The following is a 26,178-nucleotide window of genomic DNA, read 5'->3' as shown; positions in this document are numbered from 1 at the left end:
AGGGGTCGTCTTATACGTCGAGTATATCCCGAAAAATGTTTCAATATGCCGCTAAACAAAAATTGTCTGAATATTGCCACAAAAAGAATTTTCCAACTCGATCCTGCACCAATCACTGCCAGGCTGCTCGGACCACCTCTCTAATTCAGCCAACCCAAGCAGGCTTTTGATGCATGCAAATTAGACAATGTTCTGGACCCGAATCTACACTGTCAAAAGCCTGCTCAGATTGGCTGGAGTCAGAGAGGAAGTCTATTACAGCAGAACCTTTGAACCTTTGCTTGTTGTGATTGGCTCACTGTGGTACATGAACACAGGAACACATGCAGCACAGGAACGTTCTGTCTGATACAGCGAATATAGGCCTAAACCTATGTTTTAACTGCAAAATTAGGGGGTCGTCTTAATACACCCGGTCGTCTTATACGCTGGCAGATACGGTAAATGGTAAACATTTTTATCACAATTTTTAAAGTGATAAAATTAGTTTCAATTTCCAGGTGTACTCCCCTTCAGCACTTTGTTTCTTTAAGGAGTTTTTCCTTTCTTATACTTGGGTCATAAAGATCAACAGATGTCTTTTTCCAGTAAAAATGAAATCTTCTCTAAATAATAGGGCATTCTCTCAAGATAGAATAGTTTTGACAATGACACATCACAGCAGTGCTTTAAAGAACCAGTATCCCAAAGATGGCTTATTGCCAAGACCTTATAAATGAACAGTCATTCCATTTTGATTTGTTCTTTATAATATCTTATTACTCATAATCATACAATGGTAAAAAAATAATTCTTTAAAAAATTATCAACTTCTTCAATCCTACTCTAAATTCTCTTGTTCATCCTAGGTTATTTTCAGAGGATAACAATCACTTTTAAAATAACTAAAGCTCTGAAATTATTGCATGTCTGAGGTTTTGTTTTCTCAAGTGGTACCCCAGGCAATTGTTTACAATGTCACTATATGTAGAACATGAACACTACTACAGTCATTAGACAAAGTACCTCCTTCCCTCACTGACTACAGAAGTATCTTTAGCAGAGGGGAAAAAATGAGAACACCAGCCTAAAGAAAAAAATCCAAAGACCACACATGTGAATGTTTAGTAAACCTAGCAACTAAACTGTTATGACTGATATGTTTTTGAGAGAATCCTGTTTGAGATTTGAGAGAATTTTGTCAGGTGGAGGGGGCATACCTGACAGTGCTCAGGGATTAAATCAGGTCAGACACCTAAAGAACCTTATTGGCTGTATTCTCTCTCCAGCCCCAAAAGAACCATTTTTCCATTCTAATATTCTAATTATCTTTCCTAATTTCTTGCCTTAACAACTAATTTATCTGATATTATTTTTTGTTTTGGGCCACACCTATTGGTGCTCAGAGACCACTCTCATTTAGGTGCTCAAATATCCTTCCCAGTGATAGTCAAGAAATAAATTGCTGGGAATCTAACCTGGAGTTCCTACATGTAAAGCACATACGTCAACCCTTTGAGTCTTTCCCCCTGCCCTATTGTGGTTTTTTGTTTTGTTTTGTTTTGGTTTGGTTTGGTTTTTCGGTTTTTTTGGGCCACACCCGTTGACGCTCAAGGGTTACTCCTGGCTATGCTCAGAAATTGCTCCTGGCTTGGGGGGTAGATGAGAAAATAGATGGTTCAGTAAAAATTACTTAGCTTTCAGGTTTTTTCCAATAAGAAAGTATTTGGCAAAGTGGTAGGTACAATGAGGAAATCAAAAAGCAAGCCAACTTATGCCCAAACTATATAAAGGTTAGTATTAAAATGAAATAAAATGTTGGGCTATCAACATGCAGGGATGTAGGGGTTAGCTTGAAAACAAGATTGGTTAAAATTATTGATAACAAACAAGTCATTCTCCTAAGACAGTGGTGGGCAACCTTTTTTTTCTTTCTTTCCTTTCTTTTTTTTTGGGGGGGGGGGGCTACACCCCCACTTGTTGCTCAGGGGTTACTCCTGGTTAAGCACTCAGAAATTGCCCCTGGCTTGGGGGGACCATATGGGACGCCGGGATCGAACTGGGTCCTTCCTTGGCTAGCGCTTCCAAGGCAGACACCTTACCTCTAGCGCCACCTCGCCGGCCCCAAACCTTTTTTTTTTTCAACTGAGCCAAATCTCGCCAAAACCACGATTGAAATTTATTTTGAGAGCCACACAGGGCGTGCACTGACAGAGGCTAGGAGCAGAGTGCTGACTCCTGAGCGGCAGCCCTGCACACAGAAGAGCCGCTATAACAAGTGTAAGAGAGGGGGCTGAGAGATAGCATGGAGGTAAGGCGTTTGCCTCTCATGCAGGAGGTCATCGGCTTCGAATCCGGCGGTCCCATATATGGTCCTCCCGTGCCTGCCAGGAGCAATTTCCTGAGCCTGGAGCCAGGAATAACCCCTGAGCCCCTGCCGGGTGTGACCCAAAAACCACAAAAAAAAAAAAAAAAAAAAAAAAAAAAAAAAAAAAAAGTGTAAAGAGCCGCATGTGGCTCTGACCACTGTCCTAACACAGTCAGTGACAGTTCAGAGGCCAGGGTCCAGCCATTGAAGCTGCCAGTGCCCTGGTAAAGAATAAAAAGAATTAAGGAAAACACCCCAAATTATTACTATAGTTTTAATTTTTCATTTTATTTATTGCTTTGGGGGAAAGAACTAGGGTTTGTCATGTGCAAGAAAAGCACCTTTGTAATATCTTTCCAATCCCTTTGTTCTTGCTTTATATATTTTGTTTTCTTATTCGATTTTATTTTAATTTTGTTTCTTCTTTAATTTTCTGGGCATATGCTTTAGTATCTTTAATTTTAAATAGAGGCTTTTCTTTTTTTCATAATAAGCACCATGATTACAAACATGTTTGCAGTTGGATTTGTTATAGAATATAGAAGGTTTTTTTGTTTGTCTTTTGGGGGGTCATGCCTGGCAGCGCTCAGGGGTTACTCCTGGCTCTATGATCAGAAATCATTCCTGGCAGGCTCAGGGGACCATATGGGATGCCAGGATTCTAAACACAGACCTTCTGCATGCAAGGCAAACGCCTTACTTCCATGCTATCTCTCCGGCCCCAAAGTTTTTCTTAAGTAGCTAGTCATCTTGGCTTACTCTTCATATCGGAAAGGGGCACTAGATATGGTCCCTATAGCACTATTAAGAGTGATTTATGAGCATGGAATCATAACTGAGCCTTGAGTATGGTCAGGTGTGGCCCCAAAACAAAAAGTAAATGTCATATCAAAAGACATTCAGCAGAGGTCTCATGAAGATGTTTGGAACAGAACTCCCCAAAATGTTCTGAACAGAACTTCACTAGAACTATCAATGTGGCATGTAGACTATTTCTAGCTAAAGTCAACTGAGGTCCTACAGGTGCAAAAGAAAGTTCCTTACTGGTGAATTATCCAGAATTAGGGTTTTTACTAGAAACTTTCTATCAAAGAAATATATCTATTGCAGGGTAAACACCTACTAACAGAACAACTTGTCTTCATTTTATAAGTCCTTTTCCTTTTCCTTAAAGCCCTAGCCCCCTCTCCACTTCCTAAGCTCACTCTTCACTGATATTGAAAAATATGTATATATGGTGTGTAACATATATTCCCTAGACATAATTTTTTTCTCCTAAAAACCATCTGTCTAATGTTGGTTTTGTAGCTTGGCCAACCTGAGAATTCAAATGAAAAAGGGGGAGATTTTCTAGCCTATCTACCAACAATATTTTATGATACCAATTGTAATAATAGTTACGTTGGCATAATGTAGAGAGTGTGTTAAAATTAACTAAAATTTTAATTAGATGGTAGCTAGAAAAAGAGAATAAAATCATCTACAATGTAGTAAATCAACAGATAAGCATGTTATTTAAAAAAAATGTCTAAATCCCAGAAAAAGTTAGTTTAAAAAAGAATGCCTACGGAAAGCAGGAAAAAGAGACAATTTCAATTATTAGAATTTTATGGTGGTTTTTAATGTTTCATATTACATAATAAACATAATTACACTAAAATTTACTTGGGGTTAGATATTTTAAGAAAATATCTTTCAGGGCCAGAGTGATAGCACAGCAGTAGGGAGTTTGCCTTGCAAGCTGTTGCCCCGGGCTCAATAACCAGCATCCCATATAATCCCCCGAGCCTGCAAGGAGCAATTTCTGAGTGCAAAGCCAGGAGTAAACCCAGCGCACTGCAGGGTATGGCCCAAAACCAAACAAACAAACAAAAAGTTATACTGATCAGAGTTCCATAGCAAACTACAAATCCCTGCGCCCTACAGAAATAAGATAATTCTTATTCCATCTATCAGCAAAAATTATCTAAGGATATACGCTGAATTAATAACAGATATATAACTTAAACTAGTTTCTAGAACAAAGACAGGTAATTTATACCATGGCCTAAATTCTCCTAAATTCTAATCGGATCATAAAACCTTTGTTCCCATTTTCACACAGCTAAACTTCTGACAATAGAAATAGCTTAAATTCATCATTATGTGGAGAAACTTAAGCATGTTAGCCTTATATTCAAACGTCTTCTGGGCAAAATTCCTAGGAAAGACTATATTAATCTCACAAGTATTTATCTGCTTAAACTTTTTTTTTTTTTGGTTTTTGGGCCACACCCAGCTGTGCTCAGGGGTTACTCCTGGCTATCTGCTCAGAAATAGCTCCTGGCAGGCACGAGAGACCACATGGGACGCCGGGATTCGAACCAACCACCTTAGGTCCTGGGTCGGCTGCTTGCAAGGCAAACGCCGCTGTGCTATCTCTCCGGCCCCTATCTGCTTAAACTTAAGTTGATTTTTGGAGTAACTCATCACAAATGATGTAAAAACAAAGATACCAAAAAATATAATAGAAAATAGTTTATCAAAGGAAGGATGTAAGTCATTAATAATAACCTACAACAAAATTGGGGGTTTAATTTCCTTTAGCTGTTTTGCATCCAACTGTAGACAAGTTTTAAGGAGTAGAAAACCTGTACACTGCCCTTTTGCCTGAAAGAAGATAGAGTTGAGTCCTGAACAATCTATTTGGCCAGAACAAGTTAAATGTTGGAAAGCCTTTGATTAATTTAAATCACAAACAGTGTTGACGATACTTTAGTCGTCGTACACTATAATTGTGTAGGGCTACTTAAGAATGTATTTGAGGGGCCGGTGAGGTGGCGCTAGAGGTAAGGTAGACGTCTGCCTTGCAAGCGCTAGCCAAGGAAGGACCACGGTTCGATCCCCCGGTGTCCCATATGGTCCCCCAAGCCAGGGGCAACTTCTGAGCGCTTAGCCAGGAGTAACCCCTGAGCATCAAACGGGTGTGGCCCGAAAAAAAAAAAAAAAAGAATGTATTTGGAATGGCCAGATAGTACAAGAGTTAAGGTATTTGCCTTGCATCCTACCTTGAAATGGTTCAAATCCCTGGTACCACATGCTGACTGACCCCCAAGTACTGCCAGGGATCACTCCTTGATTAGAGTTTGATTAGAGTTCAGGAATAGACCCCGAGCATCACCAAATGTGATTCCAACCCTCCCACAAATAAATAAAATTACATTCGCAATTGAAACTTGTTAAGAAATCAAGAGTATGCTTCCTGATTCTATGTTTCTATTTCACCAAGTTTTAGAAAATATTTTCCATAGGATATCTATATGGGAAAGAGTATACCGATCCTCAGTTCCTCTGATGCACTACTCTGCTTTTAGACTTCTTATAAAGAAGTATTTGAAATTAACAGATCAAAATTAGAATTTACTTAATTTTATGAATATTGATTTTGTTATACTTCTACTTTTTTTTTTCCTTTTGGCTACACGCAGCAGTGCTCAGGGGTTACTCCTGGCTCTGTGCTCAGAAATAGCTCCTGGCAAGCTCAGGGGACCATATGGAATACTGGGGATGGAACCTGTGTTGGTCCCAGGTCAGCAACATGCAAGGCAAATGCCCTACCACTGTGCTATCACTCCAGCCCCTGATTTTGCTATACTTTTAAAAGAGAAACATTATTTATTTATTTATTTGGGGGTGGGTGGGTCATACCCGGTAGCGCTCAGGGGTTATTCCTGGCTCTCTCTACCCTCAGAAATTGCCGCTGGCAGGCACAGGGGACCACATGGGATGCTGGGATTCAAACCACCGCCCTTTTACATGAAAGGTAAACGCCCTACCTCCACTCTATCTCTCTGGCTCAAGAAATATTATTAAAATGAAAATCTTATAAATGCCAGTTAGACATTTATAAACATCTCAAGTGTTTGTGACTTCCTAGTATTTGACCACCAGACTCACTGGTGCAGAGTTTTGGCCTCTTACCAATGAGAAAGAGCAGGTTATTACATAAACCAGGAAAGAGGAAAACCAGCACCACAAGAGAGAAACTTAAGCAGGGCATTCTATAGCCCTGAGCTCACATTCACAATACTTAAAGCAAGGTAAGTATAAAGAAGTATACATTTATTGTTAGCTGATTTGGTTGGTTTAGTTTCACAAGACAACCATCCCTTTACCTAGGAGAAAAATAAAAAGGGAAGAGCTGTGAGCAGAGACAGGGTTTTGTTTTTAGATGGTACTATTCAGAGCTTAAAAGGTGGAAAACTATTTTATTTCTATTGCAAAGTAGATTATTCTCCTTTTCTTTCTATCACCACAATAAGTGACTGGTTCTTATTTTTTTCATTCCCTACCTCCCTGTTCTTTTCATTGTTATCAATGCTTTTGTGATGACCAGGGGTTGCATACATGCATACATACATCAGGGGTCACACATCAGTTTGCTATGCTTACACTCTTGTCACTGCACTCACTGAGTGTGCACATGTGCTGGCCTCACTGAGAATAATACTCTTGGGTTGAAACACACAACTTATAGTTGTGGTGCTCACACTTGTGTTCACAAGAGATTACACTTCCTAGCCATTGTGCTTGATCATCTTTTTAAAAGAGGAGGTGCTAGCTCCGCGATGGCGAACCTAAGGCACGCATGCCAGTGGTGACATGCGAAGGCCTTGCAGCTGGCACGCGGGAAGGTCCGCAATTAAGATATGTAGCACGTGCCGCATAGTTTTTATAGATACTAAAATCTTGTTATTACAGTTTAACTGACGTGCTGGCACTTTTGAGGAAACTCTTTGGTTTTGTGCAGCAGTTTGGGCATTCGTTCTCAAAAAGGTTAGCCATCACTGACAGCTAGCTGGAGGTTGCACCCTTCTTTTTATTTTTTGTGGTTACAGACAACTAGCTGCTATGAGGCTTGCAGTCTGAGGATCACAGACAGCACAAACAGAAGAGCTGCCAGATTCATGGTAGTACATGTGGGACACCAGGGATTTGAACTTGTAATCATAAAGTTTTCGAGGCAGGTGCTCTAAGTCACTGTGTTTATTCCTTTAGCTTGAGAATAGATTATTACTAATATCATGGTATTTATTATATATTAGAGAGAATTTAACAAGTTGAAACTATATACCAAGTCATCTGTGATTAGTACTAACGACTTGAAAATAACCATTCATTCTAAATTTCCATTCTATAAATTTTTCATTGTATAAGTAAGCATAGTTTACTTATATATTGACCCTCCCATAGAGTCAGCCTATGGTCATTCAAGAGGCCTCAAATATGAACAGTATGAAAATCAGAAACCACTACATCTATAAAAATAGCAGAAATTCTGAGAGAAGGTTTAAATGAAGAAAGATCTCATTCACAGCCTAACATTACTGCAGTAACTTAAATATAAGTGTTCATACTGTGAATTCCTATCCAAAGTCACAGAATGTTAGATGGATTATATATATAATTTGATATAATGCATGATCCTTGTATCTTGAATCTTTGGAAGCTAACAGTCACAAGACAAAAACACGGTAAAAATGTTTCTTAGTTTGAAGGCCATACCCAGTAGAATTCAGAGGCTACTCGCAGCTCAGTTCTTGGGGTCTCTACTAGCAGTGTTCAGGAAACACATGGTATCAGGGATCAAACTCAGGTCTCCTGATTGTTCTCCAGCACACTGAGACATCTCTCCCAACCCCATTATAAACTATTTGACATGATAAATACTCCTCTCTCACTCTTAATATTCAAGGCTGTTTGTTGATAAAGGAACCATATCCTTTGTGAATAAACAAGAAACGCATGATATCTTCATTTAAGGGTCTAATATATTTTGTAGAATAAGAGAAAAGGGGGATAAATATAATTTAAAGAGAAGACTCTTGAACCTTCATCATAAAAGTTCTACTCAAAACAAAAGAATATAAACTCAAAATTTGAGAAAAATAATTTTAGAGAGCATAAAAACCGGCTAACCTTTGCAAAAGCTGGCTCCCTGTGTGTGACACCAGGCGGGGAAAATCCGCGAAAGTACACCGGCCCAGTGGGGCTCAGCTGTGAAAGACTGTGAGTGTGAACTGTCTATGTCTGTCTACTGTCCTCTTGCGTGAAACTCTTGCGAGTGGGGCAAAAAGAGCCTCCAGAAACCTCGCTCGCCCAGACGCCATTTTCAGGGAGGGACTTCAGAGCATAAAAACCGGCTAACCTTTGCAAAAGCTGGCTCCCTGTGTGTGACACCAGGCGGGGAAAATCCGCGAAAGTACACCGGCCCAGTGGGGCTCAGCTGTGAAAGACTGTGAGTGTGAACTGTCTATGTCTGTCTACTGTCCTCTTGCGTGAAACTCTTGCGAGTGGGGCAAAAAGAGCCTCCAGAAACCTCGCTCGCCCAGACGCCATTTTCAGGGAGGGACTTCAGAGCATAAAAACCGGCTAACCTTTGCAAAAGCTGGCTCCCTGTGTGTGACACCAGGCGGGGAAAATCCGCGAAAGTACACCGGCCCAGTGGGGCTCAGCTGTGAAAGACTGTGAGTGTGAACTGTCTATGTCTGTCTACTGTCCTCTTGCGTGAAACTCTTGCGAGTGGGGCAAAAAGAGCTTCCAGAAACCTCGCTCGCCCAGACGCCATTTTCAGGGAGGGACTTCAGAGCATAAAAACCGGCTAACCTTTGCAAAAGCTGGCTCCCTGTGTGTGACACCAGGCGGGGAAAATCCGCGAAAGTACACCGGCCCCAGTGGGGCTCAGCTGTGAAAGACTGTGAGTGTGAACTGTCTATGTCTGTCTACTGTCCTCTTGCGTGAAACTCTTGCGAGTGGGGCAAAAAGAGCCTCCAGAAACCTCGCTCGCCCAGACGCCATTTTCAGGGAGGGACTTCAGAGCATAAAAACCGGCTAACCTTTGCAAAAGCTGGCTCCCTGTGTGTGACACCAGGCGGGGAAAATCCGCGAAAGTACACCGGCCCAGTGGGGCTCAGCTGTGAAAGACTGTGAGTGTGACCTGTCTATGTCTGTCTACTGTCCTCTTGCGTGAAACTCTTGCGAGTGGGGCAAAAAGAGGCTCAGAGGAGCACGGCCGCTCCGCTTCGCTACGCGGCCGTGCACTCTTTCTAAGGAAAGAACTCCATTGCAACAAGAAGGAAAAATCACACTAAGAACGGCGCTATATCACAGAAGCAAACATTTCTCTCTGGACTGTATTCTCTGTTGCATGCTCGGGCCTAAGATTTGACCCAGTGTGAGGCTTCATCCACGGAGGACTCCCCTCCCTTAGAGGCAAGTCAGCCCATCCAGAAAGGGAGGAGCCAGAGGAGTGTGCTGCCTACATCATATAGAAAATGAATACCACTACAACACGTAGAAAAACCCACAATACAAGTGTGACAATGGGGAAACAACGCAGGCCAGCATCAGACATAGAGAATGAAGATGACAATTCTGAGGACCAGATAATGACTGAACAACTAATCAACCTCTCAGATAAGGACTTTAGACTAGCAATATGGAAGGTGCTCAACAGACTCCAAGAAACCATGGATCGAGTTGAACAGAACACTAATAAGAACCAAGAAAACATGAAGGCAGAAATGACAAAACTCCAAACTGAAATAACATGTCAACTAACAGGACTGAAAAAGTCAGTAACGAAGTGAATGACAAAATGGATAAGCTCTGGGACAGGGTATCAGAAGCTGAGAATAGACTTGGTGCTGTGGAAGATGAGATACATAACAATTCCATACAGCAGGAGAGATTGGACAAAAAACTTAAAGCAAATGAGCAGACAATGGAAAAATTAGTCAAAGAATGGGAACAGACGAAAATAGAAGTCTATGATAAGATCAACAGAAACAACTTAAGAATCATTGGAGTCCCAGAGACCCAGGAAGAAAATTTCCAGGAAGAATCAATGGTCAAGAACATCATTAAAGAGAAACTTCCAGAGCTAAAGAATATATGTGATCAAATCCTGCATGCCCGAAGAGTACCAACCAAAAGAGACCCCAGAAAAACCACCCCAAGACACATCCTAGTCACAATGACAAATCCCACAGATAGAGACAGAATTCTGAAAACAGCAAGATCAAAAGGGGAAATCATGTTCAAGCAAGCTTCCCTGAGATTTACAGCAGACCTGTCACCAGAAACACTCAATGCCAGAAAGCAGTGGTGGGATATTTTGACAAGACTGAATGAAATGAATGCTTCACCCAGAATAATATACCCAGCAAAACTCACTTTCCGGTTTGATGGAAGAATACATGGTTTCACAGACAAAAAACAGCTCAGAAACTTCACAGACACAAAACCAGTCTTAAGAGAAAAAACTGAAAGACCTAATCTAAGACAAGACTACCCAAAAGACACACCAAATTTTGAAATAAAGATGGCGTTAAATCCCAGGACAATTCTTTCTCTCAACGTCAATGGACTAAATGCACCAGTTAAGAGACACAGAGTGGCTAAATGGATCAAAAAAACTCAATCCAACCTTCTGCTGCCTACAAGAAACGCACCTGAATAGTCAGAACAAACATAGACTCAAAATAAAAGGCTGGAGAAAAGTTATCCAAGCAAACAACACCCATAAAAAAGCTGGAGTGGCCATACTAATATCAGATAATGCAAACTTTATACTCAGGAAGGTTGTAAGGGACAAAGACGGACATTTTATATTAATCAAGGGGTATGTAGAGCAGGAAGAATTCACTCTCCTAAACATATATGCACCGAATGAGGGGCCAGCAAAATATTTAATACAACTGTTGACAAATCTGAAAAATAATATCAACAACAACACAATAATTGTGGGGGACCTTAACACGGCTTTGTCAACACTGGACAGGTCAACCAGACTGAAACCCAACAAGAATATACTAGACCTGAGGAGAGAAATGGAAGAAAGAGGCCTAGTGGATATATATAGGACACTCCATCCCCAGAAACCTGGATACACATTCTTCTCCAATGTACATGGGACATTCTCCAGGATAGACTACATGCTGGCACATAAAACATACCTCCATAAGATCAAGAGGATAGAAATTTTGCAGACTACCTTCGCTGACCACAAGGCTCTGAAATTATTTGTGAACTCCAAAGGGACTCAGAAGAAACACTTTAACACCTGGAAGTTAAACAGCCTCATGCTCAATAACCAGTGGGTCCGAGATGAAATCAAGGAGGAAATCAAAAGGTTCCTGGAAACAAATGACAATAAGACACAAACTCTCAGAACTTATGGGACACAGCAAAAGCAGTACTGAGAGGAAAATTTATAGCTTTGCAAGCACACATCAGGAAGGAAGAAGGAGCTTACCTGAGTAGCTTAATGACACAGCTAATAGAACTAGAAAATGCTCAACAAAAGGACCCAAGAATAGGAAGACAGAAGGAAATAACAAAGCTGAGAGCAGAAATCAACGAAGTGGAAACTCAAAAAACAATCCGAAAGATCAACGAAAGCAGAAGTTGGTTCTTTGAAAAAATAAACAAGATTGATAGACCACTGGCAAACCTAACAAAGAGAGAGAGAGAAACTTGATAACTCGTATCAGGAATGAAAAAGGAGAGATCACTACTGATATGACAGAGATTCAAAGGGTAATCAGAAACTACTTTGAAAAACTCTACGCCACTAAAAATGAGAACCTGGAAGAAATGGATAAATTCTTGGACTCTTATAATCTTCCACGGTTGAAGGAAGAGGATGTAGCATATCTAAACACCCCCATCACCATTGATGAAATTAAAACAGTAATCAAATGTCTGCCGAAAAACAAAAGCCCAGGTCCAGATGGATTCACTAATGAATTCTATCAAACTTTCCAAGAGGAACTACTGCCAATCTTGGCAAGACTCTTTCATGAAATTGAACAAACAGAAACACTTCCAAATAGCTTTTATGAAGCCAACATCACCTTGATACCTAAACCAGACAGAGACGCTACCAAAAAAGAAAATTACAGACCAATATCACTGATGAATGCAGATGCAAAGATCCTCAACAAAATCCTGGCAAATAGGATTCAATGTCTCGTTAAGAAGATCATCCACTACGATCAAGTAGGTTTCATCCCAGGAATGCAAGGCTGGTTTAACATCCGTAAATCTATCAACATAATACACAACATCAATAACAAGAAAAATAAAAACCACATGATCATATCAATAGATGCAGAGAAAGCATTTGATAAGGTCCAACACCCATTCTTGATCAAAACTCTCAGCAAGATGGGAATGGAGGGAACCTTTCTCAATATAGTGAAGGCCATCTACCACAAGCCAGTGGCAAATATTATCCTCAATGGAGAAAAACTGAAAGCCTTCCCTCTAAATTCTGGCACAAGACAAGGCTGTCCTCTCTCACCACTCCTATTCAACATAGCACTGGAAGTACTTGCTATAGCGATTAGGCAAGAAAAGGATATCAAGGGAATCCAGATAGGAAAGGAAGAAGTCAAGCTCTCACTGTTTGCAGATGACATGATACTCTACTTAGAAAACCCTAAAGACTCTATCAAAAAGCTTCTAGAAACAATAGACTCATATAGCAAGGTGGCAGGCTACAAAATTAACACACAAAAATCAATGGCCTTTCTATATACCAATAGTAATAAGGATGAAATGGACATTAAGAAAACAACCCCATTCACAATAGTACCACACAAACTCAAATATCTTGGAATCAACTTGACTAAATATGTGAAGGACCTATACAAAGAAAACTATAAAACTCTGCTCCAAGAAATAAGAGAGGACACACGGAAATGGAAACACATACCCTGCTCATGGATTGGCAGGATTAACATCATCAAAATGTCAATACTCCCCAAGGCATTATACAGATTTAATGCCATCCCTCTAAAGATACCCATGACATTCTTCAAAGAAGTGGATCAGACACTTTTGAAATTCATTTGGAACAATAAACACCCTCGAATAGCTAAAGCAATCATTGGGAAAAAGAATATGGGAGGAATTACTTTTCCCAACTTTAAACTGTACTACAAAGCAACAGTTATCAAAACAGCATGGTATTGGAATAAGGATAGGTCCTCAGATCAGTGGAATAGGCTTGAATACTCAGAAAATGTTCCCCAGAGATACAACCATCTAATTTTTGATAAAGGAGCAGGAAATCCTAAATGGAGCAGGGAAAGCCTCTTCAACAAGTGGTGTTGGCACAATTGGATAGCCACTTGCAAAAAATTAAACTTAGACCCCCAGCTAACATCATGTACAAAGGTAAAATCCAAATGGATTAAAGACCTCGATATCAGCCCCAAAACCATAAGATATATAGAACAGCACATAGGCAAAACACTACAGGACATTACAGGCATCTTCAAGGAGGAAACTGCACTCTCCAAGCAAGTGAAAGCAGAGATTAACAGATGGGAATATATTAAGCTGAGAAGCTTCTGCACCTCAAAGGAAATAGTGCCCAGGATACAAGAGCCACCCACTGAGTGGGAGAAACTATTCACCCAATACCCATCAGATAAGGGGCTAATCTCCAAAATATACAAGGCACTGACAGAACTTTACAAGAAAAAAACATCTAACCCCATCAAAAAATGGGGAGAAGAAATGAACAGACACTTTGACAAAGAAGAAATACGCATGGCCAAAAGACACATGAAAAAATGTTCCACATCACTAATCATCAGGGAGATGCAAATCAAAACAACGATGAGATACCACCTCACACCCCAGAGAATGGCACACATCACAAAGAATGAGAATAAACAGTGTTGGCGGGGATGTGGAGAGAAAGGAACTCTTATCCACTGCTGGTGGGAATGCTGTCTAGTTCAACCTTTATGGAAAGCGATATGGAGATTCCTCCAAAAACTGGAAATCGAGCTCCCATACGATCCAGCTATACCACTCCTAGGAATATACCCTAGGAACACAAAAATACAATACAAAAAACCCCTTCCTTACACCTATATTCATTGCAGCTCTATTTACCATAGCAAGACTCTGGAAACAACCAAGATGCCCTTCAACAGACGAATGGCTAAAGAAACTGTGGTACATATACACAATGGAATATTATGCAGCTGTCAGGAAAGATGAAGTCATGAAATTTTCCTATACATGGATGTACATGGAATCTATTATGCTGAGTGAAATAAGTCAGAGAGAGAGAGAAAAACGCAGAATGGTCTCACTCATCTATGGGTTTTAAGAAAAATGAAAGACACCCTTGTAATAATAATTTTCAGACACAAAAGAGAAAAGAGCTGGAAGTTCCAGCTCACCTCAGGAAGCTCACCACAAAGAGTGATGAGTTTAGTTAGAGAAATAACTACATGGGGCCGGAGAGATAGTATGGAGGTAAGGCGTTTGCCTCTCATGCAAAAGGTCATCGGTTCGAATCCCGGCGTCCCATATGGTCCCCCGTGCTCGCCAGGAGCGACTTCTGAGCATGGAGCCAGGAGTAACTCCTGAGCACTGCCGGGTGAGACCCAAAAACCAAAAAAAAAAAAAAAAGAGAAATAACTACATTTTGAACTGTCCTAATATTGAGAATGTATGAGGGAAATGTAGAGCCTGTTTAGGGTACAGGCGGGGGTTGGGTGGGGAGGAGGGAGATTTGGGACTTGGGTGATGGGAATGTTGCACTGGTGATGGGTGGTGTTCCTTTTATGACTGAAACCCAAACACAATCATGTAAGTAATCAAGGTGTTTAAATAAAAAAAAATTAAAAAAAAAAAAAAAGAAAAATAATTTTAAAAAGAAAGCAGAAAGATAATGGGCTGACCACATGTTCTGCATACAAGAAACTCCAGGGTTTGATTCCTGGCACGGGATCCCCCGTGCACCACCAGGTTTTACCTCCAAGCAAAGAGCCAGGAGTCACCTCTAAGCATTGCTAGGTATGGCCCAAAAATAGATTCCCCCCCCCAAAAAAATTAAGCACCTATCATATTGTGATAAGTTTTGCATTACAAACTTACCATAGTGGAGAACACCCTACACCTATGCATTCAATCTCACTATGAGAAGTGTCATATTAAATGTCAATAAGATAATTATCAAAAGTTAAAATATTTGAAAACTAAATAAGATTACAGAAAACATATAAAATGATGGCCCCTAAGCCAGAATTAAAGTATTTATAATACAAGACAATTAAAAAATCAAAATATTGGCGCTGGTGCAATAACAATGGTAGGGTGTTTGCCTTGCATGTGGCTAACCCAGGACAGACCTGGGTTCAATACCCAGCGTCCCATATGATCCCCTGTGCCAGGAACGATTTCTGAGCGTATAGCCAGGAGTAGCCCCTGAGCGTCACTGGGTGTGCCCCCCCAAAAGGTCAAAATACATCTTTAACTCCTATATTATTAGGAACTCTATTTGTTAACACCCTGACAACAAATAGGTTAGCTAGCCTTTGCTTCCACCCTACTTGTTTTGGCCTAGTGGCGCCATCTGGTGGCCACCAACAAGAGTAATCCTTTCCACTTCCTCCCATCTTGGCTCTAGGGAAACCAGTAGTACTTAAGGGATTACTGGTTTTATTAAACCAATTCAATCTTAAAAATCTCCTTTTCATTTGAATAGAGTACAATCCATTATGTTTCGATTTGCCAAAGTAGTAAATCTATTTATAAACTCTGGTAATTTATCAATTAGAAGTATATTAATGATTCTATACTGATTAAGAATAAGAATGGGGGCCGGGCGGTGGCGCTCGAGGTAAGGTGCCTGCCTTACCTGCGCTAGCCTAGGAGACGGACCGCGGTTCGATCCCCCGGCGTCCCATATGGTCCCCCAAGCCAGGAGCGACTTCTGAGCGCATAGCCAGGAGTAACCCCTGAGCGTCACCGGGTGTGGCCCAAAAACAAAACAAAAAAAAAAAAAAAAAAAAAAAAGAATAAGAATGGGTTTTACAGGTTAATTCAAAGTTGAACACTAAGAATAGCAGGAACTGGGCCCTGCATGCCCTTTGCAGTATTGGTCTCAGCTGTATTGGTAGGCCTAAGGGTACAGCAATCCAATGCACTTTCTATCCCTAAGGTCTGAAGACAGTGGAGCAATTAGGGCAGAATTGTAAAAGGCCTCCAGTAAAAAAAAAGTTGGGGGGGGTTGGGAAAGAAGGGGAAAGAGCCCACAGCTACGCAATTTTGTTACACAGAAAACCCTGAAAGCTACAATTTACATCAATGGCTGTTTGGGCTATTTAATATGAATACACTGGGCTGGGCTTTAAGCCACCAAAGACTAGGAATTTCAGAAAGAGGAATTCAACCTTTCTCCACCTGCCCACAAACGTTTTCCTCTCTTCTGACTTTTAGATTTAGACAGGCATTTTATTATTATTATTATTATACATACACAAATTCCCTTTTCTTCTCTACTACAAGTAATCTATAAAACTTAGATTAGTTTGGGCCTGGAGAGATAGCACAGGGTGTTTGCCTTGCAAGCGGCCGATCCAGGACCTAAGGTGGTTGGTTTGAATCCCAGAGTCCCATATGGTCCCCCGTGCTTTCCAGGAGCTATTTCTGAGCAGACAGCCAGGAGTAACCCCTGAGCATCGCCGGGTGTGGCCCAAAAAACAAACAAAAAAAAATATTAGCCTAATAAAGATATAACTGGTCTTGGGGCCAGAGTAATAATAATAGTGGGTATGGCACTTGCCTGGCATGAGACAGACCTGGGTTTCATCTCTGGCACAACATATGGTCCCCCAAGTCCTGCTTGGAGTAATCCCTGAACATAAAGCCTGAAGTAAATCTGAACATACATAGCTGGGTATGGCCCAAAACCAAAAAGGAAAGAGAGAAAAATAAGTTGCTCTTTATAAATTCACCTATGTTATAGTGAACTGAAGTGATATTAACCTTAATAAAGAGCCAAAATACTAACCACAAATTCTCCCTTCACAAGATTCCAAATATTCATCTATTTTTTTATTTCCCTCAAAATAAGCAAACTCTCAGAATTTACAGGGGAATGTCATTTATCATAAAATAGGAAAATTTTAAATGAATTTATCAGGGCCAGAGAGACAGCATGGAGGTAGTGTGTTTGCCTTACATGCAGAAGGACGATGTTCAAATCCTGGCATTTTCCATCTGGTCCCCTGAGCCTGCCAGGAGCAATTTCTGAGTGTAGACCAGGAGTAACCTGAGTGCTGCTAGGTGTGACCCAAAAACCAATAAACAAACAAACAAATAAAAATAAAATGCTTTGATCAGACTGATTGGTACTATTACACTATGTTGTTACCACTGTAATCAAAGACTACTATTTGACAAAAGTTTTATAGGAATGGATTTGGGGGGCTGACAGGCTGCAATTCTACAAAGCCGTGTGTCATGTTTCACATGCAAGTCTACCACTGGACCACAGCAGGCTACGCTGACCAGCAAAAAAACTGAAAACTTTTAATCATTCTTAAATGACTTAACACAATGACAACCATCTTGTGCCCGACTATCATTTTGCTTTTTTGTTTTCTAAACAATAAAACCCAAGAAAGAACCTTTACAGATGCCCAATGACTGTGACCAGTAATGGACATTTCCCAGGGAAGTATCAAATAAAACTATAACTTCTGGGTAAAGCTATTAACCAAGACCAGTGACAGCGACTTCCTTAAAGCTATAAATTCAGAAAATAGTTCAGAAGTTACTGCTAAAGTAACTTCAATATTGTAACCACATTTCCCACTATTGTGACACTGCTTATCTATTGTAATCTGCTTATCTGCTTGTGTACATCTATTCTAGGAGGATGTACTCCACTCTTTAAGAAACTTAGAAAAACTATGATCAAGGTTGCATGATTTGGGTCTGAGACTCGATGTAGTCACCAGCTAAAAAAATTCTTGAAATTCTAAAAACTGTTTTAGAACTCTGGGTCTTTCTATGTGAACTAATAACCATTCACTCTTCCTACTTTATTTGGTTTTGGAGCCTTACCCAGTGGTGTTTGGGGTTTATTCCTGGATATGTACTCAGCAGGGATCACTCCTGACCGTGTTTGGGCGGCTGCATGCAAGGCAAATGCCCTACTCATACTATCTCTCTGGCCCCTGGTGAAGGTTGTTAAGCAATGGAAATGACAATGGTGTTTTGCATTTTAGACAGTTCCCCAAAAAATCAAATGAAGCATAAATTTTTAAATAAAACTGAAAGGGCAATGAGACGAATAAAGAACGAACTACACCACTGGTTTAGAAGTGGAAGAAACCTTAGGGTTCAATGTGCCTGAAAAATAGAAAAAATTGGGATACATAAGTTTGCAACTCACTAACCTCAGAAAGTTAGACGTCATGATTCTCAAACTCATAGGCTGTCTGCACTCACATCATGCGAAGTCTTGACTGAAAACACAAACTTATAAAACTTCCATATGAAGGATGAGGATAACATACCCTATTGCTTTATCATCACAGACAAGGAAACGAAGCTGTGTAAATACATGTACTGGAGGTGCAAGGGAGAAAGGCACAATGGTGATGCATGTGGTTGTAGAATTATATGCACGAGAAACCATTACTACCAGTGTTGTACACCACACACACAAACAAAACTGTAAGTTGAAAATAAGGCACCATTAAGTTCACAAAGGAAGAAAGAATGGTGTTGGCCATAACTCAAGATGTTAAGAAAACGGGTTGCTTCTTATTCAATAAAAACACCAGAATGCTTTGTGGAGGAGGGGTATCTTACATGCAGCACGCAGGAGGCTTAGGGGCTCCATCCCTGCAGGCCACCCATAGCACTCATGGTGTCCAGGGACATGCCCAGGAATATTCAGGGAGCTCTAGAGCTGTGCCTGAATGCTGTTCCACCCCAGATGCCACTGAGGAGGGGACTGGGGATTGTGCACAACCCCCTGTGTCATCTCTCCATCCCCTAGAATGCTATTTTTACATGAGGTGAAATGTGTACATTTGTCTAGTTAGGCTGGGACTTAGCTCAGTTGCAGAGCTTGCTTTCCATGTGTGAGATGCTAGGTTCACTTTCTCAACTTAAGAATGGGGGATGGGGGCCCGGAGAGATAGCACAGCGGCGTTTGCCTTGCAAGCAGCCGATCCAGGACCAAAGGTGGTTGGTTCGAATCCCGGTGTCCCATATGGTCCCCCATGCCTGCCAGGAGCTATTTCTGAGCAGACAGCCAGGAGTAACCCCTGAGCACCGCTGGGTGTGGCCCAAAAACCAAAAAAACAAAAAAAAACAAGAATGGGGGGTGGGGAAAACTGACCCTCTAGTTGCTGACTATGATATAAAGCTAGTATATGGCATCTGCCTTACAAGCTCTATAGACCATTCTAGGCCTTTCCCACACAATAGACCTGCAAAAATTCACAGATTTAATATCTAAGTTCATTAATACATTTTTAAAAATTGTATTTACTAAGAAATTATTACCCCATCCCCCATCTTCCTTTGTAACCTTACCTGATGGTAAGACTAGCTCATTTCTGGGAGGTGTCTTTGGAAGGTTAAAAAAGAGTTGCCTCAGGAGTGTAAAGTGGGATTCAGCAAGTGATTCCGGAAGTTTGGGTAGGAGACAAGTTTGAGATGCAGGGTGGCTGGAGAGAGGCTGCTTAAAAGGTTAGCCTCAGTGGCTAGGGTGTGTTAATAATAAAGCTTCATGTCTCCTGAAATATGACTGCTGTGGATCATTTCCTCGCTGCTACCCTGACCTAGACCCGCCAGCTGGACGGGGTTGCAGGTGTGTAGCCTGGACTGGCAGAGAAAAGCCTCTCCATCCATCTCACCATCACCCACAATCATCCAGGACTTTTATTAATATGTATTTCTACATTTGTACAGCATATCCTTGATTCCTGTTACCTAAATACTATAAAGTTCCTCAAAGTTTTCCCAGCATCCTCTGGAAAAATAATAAGTTACTTACCCCTCAATATACAAATTTACATTGGTTATAGTACATAACACATTCTACTCATGTGATATTGTAGAAGTGCCATAGCTTGCATTAAGAAAATTAACCTACAGAAATAAAAATTTTCACCCCTTACTTTTAAGTGTAACAGAGAGAGAACAAGTCACTTTGTTTCCCAGTTTGTAAACCAATGACAAAAGAACCTTCACTGCCATCTCAAATAATTATTAAAGTCAAGTGAAATAACTTATGCAAAGGATGAGTTGGGATCAAGCATTATATATCTGTATACCATCACAATATTTTTCAAAGTATTAAGTTTGATCAAGTTGAAAAGATGATATGAAAGGAAAATGAGGCCAAATTAAAATATTTCACTCTAAAAAGAATCTGAGTGAAGCAATATGCTTAACTCTCCAGCCAATAACTTTTCCCTTAATCATGTTTTTTCATTTTTTGAAATAATCTCTTCTCCTATCCCCACTTACTCACAAACATTTCTCATACAAGACTCAAAGAAGGGGCCAGAGACATAGCACAGCTGTAGGGCGTTTGTTTGCCTTGCATGCAAAAAGATGGTGGTTCCAATCCCGACATCCCATATGGTCTCCTGAGCCTGCCGGGGGCGATTTCTGAGTGTAGAGCCAGGAGTAGCCCCTGAGCACTGCCAGGTGTGACCCAAAAATCCATAAAAAACAAAAACAAAAACAAAAAAACCTCAAAGAATACACCTCATCCTTTTTATTCACACAACCCAGAATGATCTTTCTCTTTTCAATTTATCCATATTACTTACTATATACATACTGCTATATATTGATTGTCATATCTCCAAGTCAACTAATTTCACTCACTATTGTGTCAAAGAAAGAGTCAGGGGTAAGACACTTGCCTTACATACTGCTAACATGTTTTTCATCTGTAGCAATATATATGGTCCCTGAGCACTGCCAGGAGTGATATTAGAGCCAGAAACAAGACCTGAAGACCACATACTGTCTTGTGTTCCAACACCCAGCACCATAAGTAAGACCCACAAACAAAATAAAAAAGTGGAATAATATTCAACCATAAAATCTATCAAAACATGCAACAATACAGTTGAACCTCCAAAAACTGTATTAAGTGAAAGAAGTCAAACACAAAAGAAAACATACTGTATGATCTCATTTATAGTAAAAGGCGAAACTAAAATGATAAGACTGCATAGCAAAATTTATTTTAAAAAATCATTTCAGGAATGGCAATGTTCTTTATCATAAATATACTGTTATATGACTATTTTAACACTAAGACCATATTAAAAATGGTGCATTTTACTACTTACGTTCATATATATTTTATTGTTGAGTACTCATCAATAAAGTTGAGCCAGGCCTCACACTTGGAGGTACTCAGGACTTATTCCTGGCTCTACATTCAGGGATCACTCTTGGAGGGATTTGGGGGATGCTATGTAATGCCATGGATGGAATCTGGGACAGCCATGTGCAAGGTGCTGTTTTTATTAGGAAATAGTCCAATTCCCCGGCCTGAATGTTTCCTCCAGGAGGGAGGGCTAAGAATGGGAGCCCAATGTACAGCTAGCTCTCCCCAAATACATGAGTCTGAGAGACTTTTAGAAATGATTCCTCGCTTTCTTTACAGTTGTGTCTTTGAAATAAATCCTAGAGCATGGTGCTCCTGATATTATCCTTCTCAGGTCAGCTTTTCCTTTTTCAAGAAAGTCTGTAATAAATGGTTGTTAGACAAATTCCAGAATATCTATCTTCTCTGTATATCTGTTTATAGAATATCTATCTTCTCTGCATATCAATACTTTTGCCCTTAGAAAATGGTCACCAAAAAAAAAAAAATCATGGCTGCCACCATGTAAGCTCCAGCTTCACAGACTCACAACTAATCTTGTAAGAGATACAAGAAAAGCAGCAAAACTTCACTGGAACACTGATCTTCCAGCTGAGACCCTGCTTGCCAAAGCCCTGGCAGCCACATCCACATCCACAGCTGCAGCCATGCCAGAGGCCCGGCATCACTGCTTCATTATTAATCTCTGCAGAAATACCTAACCAATAAAAACTCCAGCCAGGTACGCCAATTTGGGGACTGAAAACTCTGGACTGAAAATACTCCCTCATATGGGGATGGGCAGCCTTCCCCTCCAAGCCCCAACCCCACTGTACTTCTGAAGTCCAGCAACCAGACCCATATCCCATAGCCATCTACATGTAAGCTCATTTCTAGAGGTGCTGCAGCTGTGAAACATCAAATTCCTCAATGCTGACTGAAACCCCAGCAGGAAAACACTACATTAGATGGAGAACAGTGAAACCAACTAAGCTCAATATAAACAGAAACAACAGACACAAAGCTCACTAGCAACCTTAGCTTAGTGACTAAACCCTCAGACAATTGTTACACCGTTATGTAGCAATTTTCACACTTTTTCTTTTACTGAAGTATTTTTTTTTGAAAATTTCATTAGCCACTTAGTTTTAACAAGCAATATAAAACAAATTACTTTGTACCTGCCAAGGGGGCAGGCTGGGGGGGGGGGGGCAGAGAGACAGCGAAGGAGGGAATGTTACACTGGTTATAGGAATGGTGATGAAACAATGAATACCAGAAACTATATAATGAACTTTGTAAACTCTGGCGTAATTAAAAAAGCTGATCCAAAGAATTACATATTTTTATTTTTAAAAGTTCTCATTAAGGCTGGAGTAACAGATACCCACTGGGTAGGGCACTTGTCTTGCATATGGCTAACCTGAGTTTGATTCAGCATTCCATAATGTGTCCCTGAATATTGCCAGGAGTGATTCCTGAGAGCAGAGCCAGGAGTAAACCCTGAGCACCACTAAGTATGACCCAAAACAAACAAAAACACAAAAATGCTTTTTCATTAAAAAGTTCTAACTTGGCTTTCATCTTATAAAGTTTTTCAAAACAAGGTGATTATAATATGCTTTTCTTATACTAATTCTTTTCCACATAAAAGTCTCTAACAGTGGTCCTCACAGTACGGCCCACGAACAACATGTATTTGTTTCCATTTTGTTTCTTTACTTCAAAATAAGATATATGCAGTGAGCATAGGAATTTGTTCATAGTTTTTGTTTTTACTACAGTCTGGCCCTCCAATGGTCTGAGGGACAGTGAACTGGCTCCCTGTTTAAAGAGTTTGAGGACCACTGATCTATAATCTCAAAATCTTTCATTATAAATTTCTTTTTTGTCTTGGGAGTACTGGAGGTCAAACTAAATTTCTCATACATGTAAGTCATATGCTCTTCTTTTTTTTTTTTTTGGTTTTTTGGGCCACACCCGGCATTGCTTAGGGGTTACTCCTGGCTGTCTGCTCAGAAATAGCTCCTGGCAGGCACGGAGGACCATATGGGACACCAGGATTCGAACCAACCACCTTTGGTCCTGGATCGGCTGCTTGCAAGGCAAATACCGCTGTGCTATCTCTCCGGGCCCCAGTCATATGCTCTTCTACAGTCAAATCTCTAGCTGGGTAATAAATTTAATATTCTCAGTACAGATCAAGATAAATCATACATTGTCTGTTTTTACTGTCAACTAAAATAGGTAATCACTAACCAAATGCTCCTTTTATTTAAAATATTAAATATTACTATATGCACAGTTAAATTTTTATTATGTGATCAAAAAGAACAAGAACAACTAGTGCTGTACGGATGTGGGGAGAAAGGGATCTCACTTACTGCCGTTTTGTCAACTGGTTCAGCCTCATTGGAAAAACAATATGAACTTTCTTTGAAAAACCAGAAATTGAGCATACACACAACCCAGCAATATTGCCCCTGGAAATATACCCTAGGGACTCAAAACCACAATGCAGAAAAAGCATGTTCACTCCTCTATTCATTGCAGTACTATTCATAATAGTCAGAATTTGGAAACAACCCAAGTGCCTGAGAACAGATCAGTGAATAAAGAAACATGGTACAGCTATACAACAGTTTGAACAAATGAAGTCATGAAACTTGCTTACATGGACAGACACAGAGAGTATCATGCAGAGGGGAGAAATCGACAGAATGATGGCACTCATGTGTGAGCTGTAAGAAAAAAAAATCTGTATGGTAGTAATACCCAAAGACCATAGAAACAGGGGTCAGGAGGACTGCTTCACTTGTGAGGAAAGAGAGGCAGGGGAAGTACCATTAGGACAGAAAAGGGACCTCTATAGCAATGATAGTTAGCAATTATTACTCTGAAAAAGAACTGGGTGCTGAAAGAAGGTAGAGTGATATGTATGATACTTTTTCAATAACAATATTGCAAATTCACAGTGCCTAGAATAAAAAGAAATATGAAAAGTGTCTGCTACAGAGGTTGGCTAGGGGAGGAATACAGAAGAAAAATTGGGGACATTGGTGGGGGGGGTAATGTGCACTGGGTGTTGGAACATTGGATTTGACTGAATCTCAACTATCAACAACTTTGTAAATGTGTATCTCTTGGTGAAAATTAAAAAAAAAATAGCAATTTTTTAAAGTTTTAATTTTGTTATGTGAATCTTATTTTAAAATACTTGCTAGAAGACTCTTTTTAGATACACAGAAAAACTGGAAAGTCTTCAATGCAATAAACAGTAAATTAATATAAAAGGAAAATCTGACACTTACTCGCTCTGCAGTTGCCTCCTCCCCTGGTAGACAGGCAGCAGCGGCAGCAGCAGCAGCACAAGCTATTTCCATCATAGCAGAGGTCGTAGGTGCATCAGTAGTGGAGGAAGACCTGGGTCGTCCAGACTGCATGACAGCTGCCATCTCCTGACCAGATTTTCTGTTGATTTGAGGACTTCCCTTTGGGGCCTCTGGCTTGCCCCGCCTACTATGCAAGCTTGTGCCTCTCTTCATCTTGGGTGGCACTCGGATCTGTTGCAGAACTCGATTCAGAGCTGTGGGGTGGGTGGAGACACCATCAATCTCAGCACACGTGTTCTGGCTGTCCAGATCCACTTCAGGTTCTGGATCTCCCTGAATTTGTTGCACATCATGTGGCGACACTGATGACCTCCTGCGCTGGTGTTGGAAGAGGTGCTTCAAGCCTTGACCAATCACATTAATGTTCTCCAAAGCATTGTGGGTCATTTTAGACAATTTTTGTTCTGATTCTGTTTGCTTTCTGGCCTCTCCATCTTGGGATTTGCCTCCAGGATCAGGGTCCTCATATAACTGTTCACTGCCCGAAGGCTCCATCAGTTGATTTAATAGACTTATTTGCAAACTCAAAAAAATTTAAACACACCCGAGACTGTCAAATTAGGTAGGCATTGCTTCACCAGTAACTACACATGCAGCTGTGAGATGGAGGCTTCATGCCTACCTAATCCTTTTTTTAAAAAAAAAAAAAAAAAAAAGAAAGGAAAAAAGAAAAAAAAAAGAAAAACATTATAATTCATGCAAAAAGTCATGTTAAGACAAAGAAAACATACCACTAGTCAAGCAAATAAGCACTATCATTAAGCAATCTTTAATCAGAAGATTAAAAGACATTTTCCTAGATAGTGAATTATAAATGGTCATTTTCTAGACTAGGCTCGGAACAAGTACACAGGAAATAAAAAAGAGAACTGATTAAAAAAAAAAAAGGTCCTAAAAGTTTCAACATATGAAGAATTAAATACTAGAAGGGTCACTTTGGAAAATGCTCTATAATAGTTTGTGGCTGCAGCTTTGAGGTCTTTGCAATAGCTGAAATAACAATGATTACTTGAGCCATCATGACCAAATAGACCAATGTTGTCTAGCTGAGACAACTAAACAATGAGAATCCTTCTCATTCATAGTCACAATTAATTATCCACATGATGAAACACAACAGAGTAAATTCAAAGTATGTTTTGGAAATCTTGATGTAATAATACGCAATTTTTTGGGGGTCACACCCAGCGGCTCTCAGGAGTTTCTCCTGGCTCGGTGCTCAGAAATCACTCCTG

General features: G+C 40.3%; 1 protein-coding gene across 1 annotated transcript in view; it reads right to left on the bottom strand.

The window, feature by feature from the left end:
* The window catches only part of TMCC1 (transmembrane and coiled-coil domain family 1), a 129,525-nt gene extending 103,956 nt beyond the window's left edge, over positions 1-25,569 (bottom strand). Inside the window, exon 1 of the mRNA XM_049766509.1 lies at positions 24,863-25,569. Within this exon, the coding sequence (XP_049622466.1) occupies positions 24,863-25,438 (576 nt within the window). The 5' untranslated portion in view covers positions 25,439-25,569. The remainder of the gene's footprint in view (positions 1-24,862) is intronic.
* Between the last annotated feature and the right edge of the window lie 609 nt (positions 25,570-26,178).

Source organism: Suncus etruscus, chromosome 20 (assembly GCF_024139225.1).
Source record: "Suncus etruscus isolate mSunEtr1 chromosome 20, mSunEtr1.pri.cur, whole genome shotgun sequence".
Taxonomy (NCBI): domain Eukaryota; kingdom Metazoa; phylum Chordata; class Mammalia; order Eulipotyphla; family Soricidae; genus Suncus; species Suncus etruscus.
This window is presented reverse-complemented; position numbering and strand designations above follow the sequence as displayed.